This window comes from Grampus griseus (genome assembly GCF_964374135.1).
Source record: "Grampus griseus genome assembly, chromosome: 12".
Classification (NCBI taxonomy): domain Eukaryota; kingdom Metazoa; phylum Chordata; class Mammalia; order Artiodactyla; family Delphinidae; genus Grampus; species Grampus griseus.
The window spans coordinates 22,844,286-22,854,016 of record NC_139006.1 but is presented as its reverse complement, the minus strand read 5'-3'; the positions used below and the strand labels follow the sequence as shown (position 1 = coordinate 22,854,016).

General features: G+C 60.1%; 1 protein-coding gene across 1 annotated transcript; it reads left to right on the top strand.

The window, feature by feature from the left end:
* Nucleotides 1-4,881: 4,881 nt before the first annotated feature.
* Nucleotides 4,882-6,072, top strand: LIF (LIF interleukin 6 family cytokine; the record flags this gene model as incomplete). Its single annotated transcript, XM_082667643.1, has 2 exons — nt 4,882-4,947; nt 5,662-6,072. The coding sequence occupies 2 exons, from the start codon at nt 4,882-4,884 to the stop codon at nt 6,070-6,072; spliced, it is 477 nt and encodes a 158-aa protein (XP_082523769.1).
* Nucleotides 6,073-9,731: the final 3,659 nt, after the last annotated feature.

Genomic DNA, 9,731 nt, shown 5'->3' with positions numbered 1-9,731 from the left:
ACATTCTAAGAGAGACTTGTGGATGGTGAGTGAGAATCAGAAGGAAAGGAGGGGCTGAATGGCCACATGCGCCAAAGTGAGCGGGAGAGAAAGAGCCCTCAGGGGCCCTGGGGAGGCCCCAGGCCGGCCCTGGACTCGCTTCCTGGAGATGAGCAGGTGGATGGTACAGCCGCCTGGAGGAGCACCCCCAGCCCCGGCCTGGCCGCTCCCCCCCCAGACTGAGGGTGCCCTATGTGGGCCCCAGCTGTCCCCCTCACCCTGAGGCCGGTCAAATCCCCAGCAGGCCCAGTGTGCAGAAGCAGGACAGGCTGGGGATGAAGTCACAGCTGGAAGGGGCCGGGCTGGGGCTGCCACTCCAGGGTGGGGCCTGGGGTCACGACCCTGGGAGCAGGCAGCCAAGAAGGGAGGATGCCTTCCGTGAGGAAGCTGGGGAAAACACACACACACACATAGCAGCGTAGAGAGGGAAGGAAGAAAACAAACTCCAGGAGACCAAAGCTGGCCTGGAGCGCCGCCTGGGCAGCCGATTCCCGGGGACCGAGGCCACGTTGCAGGCGGCTCACGGGTCCGCAGCTCCGAGACCCTGCCCGGCCTGCCCCCGAGAGGCCCGGTGCAGGTGGTGGCTGGACATGGACAGGAGAGGGAGGCTGGGCCTGGGGTGCCGAGGGGCCCAGAACACTTGGGGAGCACAGACCAAGTCAGGTACCGTGAGAGGGGAAACTGAGGCAGGGGAGGGGGCCAGTCAGGGCGAGGGTGAGTCTATCTTCTAGACTCCGCCCCACTTCCTGTTTCCTGTGGGGTGGGGCTGAGATTACATGGCGTTTGGCGGCGTTTTATAGGGCTGAGGAGGGGTCTGGGCAGCCAGAAGACAGTGCAAGGCTCGGCAAGTCCACTGGGAGTGATGCAGGGGAGGAACCGTGGCAGGAGGGCAGTGGGACGAGGAGGCGGCCTCCAGGAGAATCAGGGCACCCAGTGAGACACTTGGGCGGGGGAACAGGGGATCCATAGATGGGGCCTCTGTGGGGCCCTGGTCAAATGGATTTGGGGTCCACATCAGAAGAGTCAGGATGAGTCAGATGACAGGGGTCCGGGAGATGTGGGGGTGGGGTCTGGAGGCTGATCCAGAGTTCATGCTCCCCAAGTGCTCAGCCCCTCCTGCAGGAGAGATTGGGCCTGGGGGATTATGAGAGGGAGGTGAGCTGGGATGTCCTGAGGTGTGGGGCTGCCTGAGACAGGCTGGGGTGGCTGGACCTCCTAGGGGCATACACAGACCCCAGAGCAGGTGCATGAGAGGGGCGAGTGCCAGCTGGGGCCTTCCATGGCCCCCAAGGAAGACACAAGGTGTGGAGCGGCCGGGAGGAGGAAGGAAAGCCAGTGTGGGCTCTACCAGCCTCCTCCCTGCTGGGAAGCGCCCGCTGGGATGGGCAGTTTTATCGCCCCACAGCCGAGGCCAAGCTGGGAGAGCCGGGAGGAAGCAGCCTGGAGAGGGCAGGGCATGCGTGGGGGGGAGGGGGCACAGCGGCAGCAGGAGGGCTCGTCCTGGCACGGAGGAATGAACGAATGCTGGGCAGGTCCTCCGGGATGTGGCAAGAGGCGGGAGCTGGGGGCATGGAGGAGGGCTGAGGGGGTGGGCAGAGGGAATCAGGGGCCAGGGAAAGGCTGCAGGGCTCCTTGGCCTTGGAGAAGCAACTCTCCTGTCTCGTTCTCTGGTCGGGGTCAGGTGGGAGGGCTGCAGCGGGGGCGCCCTTGGCAACTTGTGGGACCACATAGCCCCAGATGTGTCTGACCAGCACTCCCCCACCTCTTTTGTTTTGTTTTGAATGCTTTTTGCCAGGGAGGAGTTGCTGTGCTCATTTTGCCCTAGTCCTCACCATTCCTTCCTGCCCCTCCTTACTCATTTATGAATCTACCTGGCCACGATAGACACCAGATTTTGTGACCCTGCCTAAGAGACTCCAGAAGCACCTTTTGGGGGCCATAATCATTCTCTGATGCTGAGCCCCAGGGCCCTCCAAGACATTTTCTGTTCTCCTCAGCCATCCCTCTGCGTCCTGAGGAGCAAACCTGGCTCCAACTGGCTCAGCCTCCTTAAGTCTCTGCTCCAAATGTCCTTTCAAAATGGAAATGCTGGACCACTCTCCCCTGAAGGGTGCAAAGAGTTTTAGGTAAACGCCAGAAACATCACATCTTCCCAGAATCTCCTCCCCAGGCTCTCCCCAAAGAAGGGAGTCACAGCAACCCCTCACCTCCCATCTTCCCAGCCCGCTCCTCAGCTCCACAGGTACCTGTGGTCATCAATGCAGGCTTGTTGATGGCAGTCAGGAGGCCTGACCTTGTGGGACCCTGGACAACCTGTCCCCGTGGGAGCCCCACTTTGCATAGTGGCAGCGGGCAGGTTGGAGGAGGCCACCTCTGCGGTGGCTTCCAGCGCCCACGTTCAGTTTCGCTTTTTTACCATCTAAAGTCCACACCAGGGCCCCAGCCCCTCTTCCTGGAGCCTCCTTGTCAGCCAAGCCCCAGCCTGCCTCCTCCCCACTGACCCCCAAACCCCCTGACCAGGGGGCCACAGGTGGCAGCCTCCGTCTGCTTGCCTAGTTTCAAGCCACCTCCCCAAACCCAGGTGAGTCAGGGCTGTCTGGGGTACCCACTGCCCAGGGACGCCGATGACTCGGGGACCCTCCTCCCCCTCCCCATCTTCAAACAACTCCCAGGGCAAGCCACGCAGGAAAACCGCAGGGTGTTTTGTTGAAGAGTTCATTATAATTTTATCAATCAAATTCTTAGAAGAGGGAAAAAGTCTGCTCTCGCCACCCTCCCCCCTCACTGCCCCCCCTTCACTCTCACTTTCTTCCATTCATAATTTCCTATGATGCACCTCAAACAACTTCCTGGACGGGGATCCCTGCTAAATATAGCTGTTTCTCTCTCTGTCTTACAACACAGGCTCCAGTATATAAATCGGGCAAATTCCCCATTTGAGCATGAACCTCTGAAAACTGCAGGCATCTAAGGTCTCCTCCAAGGCCCTCTGGAGTCCAGCCCATAATGAAGGTCTTGGCGGCAGGTAAATCCACCCGCCCCGCGCCGGCTTCCGCGCCCCGCCACGGGCGCAGCGGCAACTTGGGGCACTTGGCGATCGTGAGCGGGACACCCACTCGCCGCAGACACACGGACACTTGGGGCGCCCGCGCAGCTCGCCGGGCCGCCGGAGGCGCTGGGTGGCGGCCGGGAGCGAGAGCAGGCACATGGTCCCGGCACCGCGCGCCCAGCCCGCCCTGGGGCCCGCAGGTTGGCGGGCAAGGGAGGGTGCGCCGCAGCCTTCCTCCTCCTCCTCCTCCTCCTCCTCGTCGCTCCGCCGGCTCTCCTGCTGCTCTTCCAGCTCAGCTTTCTCCGGGACTCACCCTCCCTCTTTCTTTTTCTTTCTTTCTTTCTTTCTTTCTGTCTTTCCGCTTTCTCTTTTCCAACCGCGTCCCGGGCTGCTCCCTGGGAGGGGCGCCGGCCTCTGAGCAGCTTGCAAACTCCGGCCCGGGACGGGAGCAGGTGCCGCCTCCATCTGCTAGTGTCTGGAAAGCTGTGGTCTGTGCTAGGTGAGCCTGGGGTGTGGGGGCCCCCCAGCCATCGGGGGCCTCAGCACTGCCGGGGGATGCTGGGAGGCACAGGGGACCCAGAAGTGAACTTGAGGCTGCCACTGTCCCAGGAGGGGAACGGGCTCCTGCGCGCCACCCTTTACCCCAACCTCATCGGTTCTCCAGGCTCACAGGTCCACCGACCCCAGCCCTTGATGCTTGGGTCACCTGGAAAGCAAGGGGGGTGGGGGGAGGCGGAAAGTAGGCGCCCTGGGCGGGGAGGGGCGATCCTGGACAGGCCCGGACAGCTCTCAGCTCTCCTGTCACCTTTCACTTTCCTTCCTCCCCCGCCCACCTGGCTGCGTGCGACATTTTCCCTTTTTTCTTTCCTGGTTGCACCATTCCTTTGCCCTCCCGAAGGCTCTGGGGGACTGAGGGACCCCAGGATTCTCCTTGTCCTAACCCACAACCTGGAGCAAGGACCAGTAGACAGGAGTGGGAGGGCATGGAGGCCAGGAGGAGTACAGAGTGGGATAGGAAGTTTTGAAGAATGACTTGGGAATGGAGTGGGGAGGGGCAGAACTGCAGAATTGGGGTGGAGTTGAGGGTCCTAGATAGGGTAGTGGCCACATTTGGAGAAGGATAACCACAGAATTAGGGGACAAAGGGCCCAGTGAGCCAAAATCATGTGACAGGTTTGGGAGATGAGGGTCAGCAGAATCCCCCCCCTCCCCGTGGTCCCCTAAGGAGCCCACTCTGGGAGATTGAAGTGTGAAATAACACTTAGGAATCTGGACCATCCTGGGAGGTGGGGAGGTAGGGGCTGCTCTTTTCCTTGAGACCTGCTGGGGCTGGGGCGTGGTACCCTCCAGCCAGAGGCCAGGATGGTGTCACCCTGGACCCAGCTTCCAACTGGTAGAAACAGCTCACGTCCTGCCCCTTGCTCCTGTCAGGAGACAGCAGGGAGTGATCGATGGGAGTGAAGCAGAGACAGAGGGTTAGAGCTCTGGAGAGAGGGGGACAGAGAAGCAGATTTGGTGACATCGTGAAAGTAAGAAAACAGCCATGCTGGGCGAAGAGAGAGCTGGAGGCTGAGAGGGGACACTGATGTCCCTGAGGGAGACGAGGCGCATCCTCTACCATGAGACCCCTTGCCCACCCCCCCACCTCCCTGCTCATGGCTCCCTCCTGCCTGTTCCCAGGAGTTGTGCCCCTGCTGCTGGTTCTGCACTGGAAACACGGAGCGGGGAGCCCCCTTCCCATCACCCCTGTCAACGCCACCTGTGCCACACGCCACCCATGTCACAGCAACCTCATGAACCAGATCAAGAACCAGCTGGCGCAGCTCAACAGCAGTGCCAAAGCCCTCTTTATTCTCTATGTAAGTCTCCCCCCAGGGTACCAAGGAAGGAGGGAGGGGGGGGCTGGGCTTTGCTGCAGGGACCTGGGCTGGCGGGGCTGGTCAGGGAAGGGAAGGGAGGGGGACTGGTCCCACCACACCCAGACTCCCTCAGCTTCCTCCCCACCCCCTGGCCCAGGCTCCGCCACTTGCCTAGGGTGCCCAGTTAGATAGGGGCAGAGCTGCCTGGAGAAGGGGGTGCCTGGCACTTCTAGCCTTGAGATTCTTCCACCTTGTGGAGGGAGAGGCCGATGAGAGACAGAGAAGGAGGTGGTGAGGTGGACGGCAGGGTGCTGTTGGGAGAGACGGCGGGTTGTGGTTGACGGGGGTGCAGAGCCGCCCAGGAAGAGGGTGAGTGCAGTGGGTGAAAGGGCAAGTGTGTGTGGTGCACACGTTGGAGGTGAGACTCGGGGTTTTCCTTTCTGTCCCCATGTGGTCCTGATGATTGTGATGAGGAGGATAATTCCTTGCATGGTATAGGCCTGGATGCTTTGCCAAGAGAATCCACACCCACAATTACTTCAGGCTCTCAGGACAGTCCCGAGATGCCTACAGGGCAAGTGATTGGGTCCTCATGCCACTGTGTTTGGGGTGTGGGGACTGAAGCCCAAGAGCTGACCCAGAGGCTTGGTGGCAGGGCTGGAACACCCATCCCTGACTCCCATGTCACCTCCCCTCCGCCCCTCTGCTCCTCAGTACACGGCCCAGGGGGAGCCATTCCCCAACAACCTGGACAAGCTGTGCAGCCCCAATGTGACCGACTTCCCGCCCTTCCACGCCAATGGCACGGAGAGGGCCCGGCTGGTGGAGCTGTACCGCATCATCGCGTACCTGGGCGCCTCCCTGGGCAACATCACGCGGGACCAGAAGGTCCTCAATCCCAGCGCCCACAGCCTGCACAGCAAGCTGAACGCCACGGCGGATGTCATGCGGGGCCTCCTCAGCAACGTGCTCTGCCGCCTGTGCAGCAAGTACCACGTGGCCCACGTGGACGTGGCCTACGGCCCAGACACCTCAGGCAAGGACGTCTTCCAGAAGAAGAAGCTCGGCTGTCAGCTCCTGGGGAAGTATAAGCAGGTCATCGCTGTGGTGGCCCAGGCCTTCTAGACGGGAGGTCTCATAGCGCACAGTGACCTGAGATCTTAGACTTAGGTGGCTCTCAAACTGTGGTCGGGGCCCAGAGCAGTGCCCAAGCCAAGTGGGGGCTGCTCGCAGACCCCGAGGGGTTCCTGGCCAGTCTATTCCCCTCCAGGGTGGGCTGTGATGAAGCCAAGCAGAGCCAAAACTCCCAGAGGGAGAACCTATACATGGCGCCAACTAGAAGAAGGCGCCCCTTCTTCTGGGATACTGCAGCCAGGCACCCGGTGTCAGGCTGGATTTCGGCCCCTTCTCGTCCCCTCAGCCAGGGTCTTCATGAGCAAACCACACAAGTTGCCTCCAGTGACCCTGACCATGGGGCAAGACAGCAGGGGTCGGGGGCATTGCCTGGCCCCCAGCAGAATGACAACTATCAGTGCCTTCGCTGCCCCTTCGGTAGACCTTGAAAGGTCTGGTTGGAACTCAGGCAGCCCAGAGGGGCTGGGATCCTGAAGGATCCTTGGCCCCTACAAGTATGGTGAGTGGAAGGCTAGAAAGGGAACTCTGGTTTGAGATGCTGCCTTGTCTTGGGTGTGATTGGAGAGCTCAGGCCTAGGACTGTCAGGTGGAAGGTTCCAGAAGGAGGTCACTGGCCTTCAGCCTCCTGGGGAGGCAGAGAGGCCACCTTCAGGCCTGGGAAGGAAGAGAGGCCCTTGAAAATCTCGATGGGCTCTTCTTCCTTGAGCCCGCAGTCTGTCCTGCTGTCCCGGTGGCTGGGGTCTGGTGGCTGGACCTGGAGGCGGGGTGTGGGGAGGTGGACGGGTTGTAAAGTCAGGTGAGGGGGTTCTGAGGGGACCCAGAGTCTTGTGGGCAAGGGTCTGTAAGGGAGGGGTGGATGCAGTAGTTCAGAGTGGCAGCTCACATCTGAGGCCCACGGAGGCCCCGTGAGGTCACACAAAGGTACTTGAGGGGCACCAGAGGCCATCGCTGGACCCCGGAGCAAGGGGACAGCAGAAGTTGAGGTCAGGGTCTCAGGAAGCCTGAGATCCAAGGGTGCTGTGTGTCTGACCCAGCATGATTGTCTATTTATTTTGATGCCCTATTTATATTAACTTATTGGTGCTTTAAATAGCAAAGTTAATTCCCCTTTCCCTGCTCCCTCTCCAGCAGAAATAATATGATGGCTCCTTCTGCAGGGGCCGGGGCCAGGCCTTAGCAGGGCCTGGTCTGGAAGTCGAAGATGTTACAAGTGGGATAAGCCTTATGGGTGAGGCTCATAGAAGGGTCAGGAGCTGAGAGAACTGGTCAGTCTGGGAGGGGACGGGGGACCCGGCTCCAACCCCCACCCTAACGGTAACTGGCTCTGGGGCTATCGGGACCCTGGCTGCAAGGCAGGCTGGGCCAGTTTGTGGAGTGGCCAAGGGGCCTTTTCCCAGGGCCACCATGTTGCTTGGCTCCAAGGGGCCCATTCAACACTGTGTTGTCCGGCGCCCCCTGGAATTGTGCTGTTGGAGGCAACATTCACCATAGAGATGGCACCCCTGGAGCAGTGGGCAAGGCAGCCCTGGTGGCCCACCTGCTGCTGTTTCCTTGTCCTCAAGCTGCCTCTAGACTAGCAGTCTGGGGGCCCTGGAACAGTCCTGACCAGCACCCAGCGGGGAAGTGCCTTCTCGGGTGGCCTGAACACCCACAGAGGGCGAGAGGACCTGGCTGGACCTCAGGAAGCTGGACGGCCCAGGGAGGAGGCCCCTGCTCTGGAGAGGAGGACGAGGAGGCCCTGGGATGCAGACCAGGAAGCTGTGGTCCCTCCTGCCCCACCTCCCCCCACACCCCCACCCATGTCTGGGCTCCCAGGCAGGGAACCTGATCCTTTCCTTTGTGCTGGGGCCAGGCTAGTGGAGAAACGCCCTCCAGTCTGGGAGCAGGGGAGGAGGGCCCAGAGCTGGGGCAGCTGCTAAGAGCAGGGTTCTGGCGTCTTCTCAAACCCTGAGCGGGCAGCGAGCCTAGCCGTTCAGCCAGCACGATTTTGGTGCTTTGCACTCACTTTGCACCCCTCTGCCTCCTCCGAGCACTTTACCCGTGTCCATCGGAGGGCAGGTGGGCAAGGCAGCAGGCAGGCCCTGAGGCCTGGGGTCGGGGGCTGGAGGTGGGAGTTGTCCGTCCCGTTGGCAAGACTGTTTTGTGGCGGGTGGTGGAGGAGACCACAATGGTTACATGTTTTCCAACACTGTCTTAACTGAGGGTTAAGACACTGAGGGTCACGCTCAGCCTTGTCCAGCATCTCAGCCTGCTGTCCCCCGTCGCTCTGCTCCTTCAGTGAACGTGGCTTGGAAGGCTTGGAGCCGGCTGGTCCCCCTTCATCTCATCATCCCGTGGACGCAGACTCCCCGTGCCAGGCCCACCTGGGCAGCCTCTGAGGCTCGGGGACCAAGCGATTCTCCTCCCCCAGGCGTAGCCCCGGCTCTGCCCCTCACCCTCATCCTCAGTGCTCTTTGTAGAACCTGTCTGGCAGATGGGCACCCACTTTGCACAGCATCTCTGAATTCTGGAGCCTTTGTGTGGAAAAAAGCTTTGCAGGGCAGGAAGCTGTCCACTTCCTCCTTTATCTGGTTTTGACCCACACCTGCATCCTGGGTCACGGCCCCAGCCCGAGGAGGAGGGAGAGGCCGGCAGGAGAGGAGGGGTTAGGACAGTCCTTTTGCAGTTTATCGAAAGAGGGGTATTGGGGACCTTATTTATTTAAAAAAATTTTAAATGAGAAAGCACCACTATTTATTTGTCTCTCCTCCCCCTCATCCTTCTCCCCCTCTCCTTGTCCCCTCCTTGGGGATGTCTCCCCGATAGAAGCAGTCCAGCTCTGCCTCGCTGGCTCTCCAGGAAAGACATAGCGTGTGGGGCTGGAGGCCACAGCCAAGTGAGAGGTTAATTTCCCTTCAGATGGTACAGATGTTCTTACTTCCGGATTGCCACCCCCCTCCACACCCCCGCCTGTCCCTTACCCACACCCAGTACCTGGGCGTCACTCCCATCCACACTGCTAGCTCTGTGCATCCTTCCGTGTTTCCCTCCTTCCTTTCTACTGGAAAGGACTTGGCCTTGGGGGACAAATTCCTATTGATGAATGTACCCTGTGGGAATGTTTCATACTGACAGATTATTTTTATTTATTCAATGTCATATTTAAAATATTTATTTTTTATACTGAAGGAATACTTTTTTAAAAAGAAAAAAAGAGAAATTAATAAAGAATCTACTCTTGGCAAGCTTTCCAGATTGTATTCATGTGGGGAGATGGGGCTGGAGGGGCTGGGACCGTCTCTGTCCTGGGCGCCCTGCTGGGTGGGGCTCTGCCAGGCCAGGGGCGGGCGGGTGGGAAGATGGGGTGCTTCCACCAGGCAAGGGTGCCAGCATGGGTGAGGGCGGGGTGGGCAGAACGCTGGCACAGGCAGGACAAGGTGGGTGGGGCTCCAGATCATGGGGTGCCACCAGGAGGTCCTGTTCGGAATCACGCAGGACACTGGGGCCAAAACCAGGGCTTCTGTTGGGCTCTTCTGGGCCTGAGGAGCTCTCCCACTGCAGACACTGCTGTCCCTGTTCCTGCCTCACATCTGGGGACCCCCTTTCCCTGCAACCTTCTTCCCAGCCTCCTGGGACCCCCTTCCTTGGAGAACAAGAGAGTTTGGAACCGG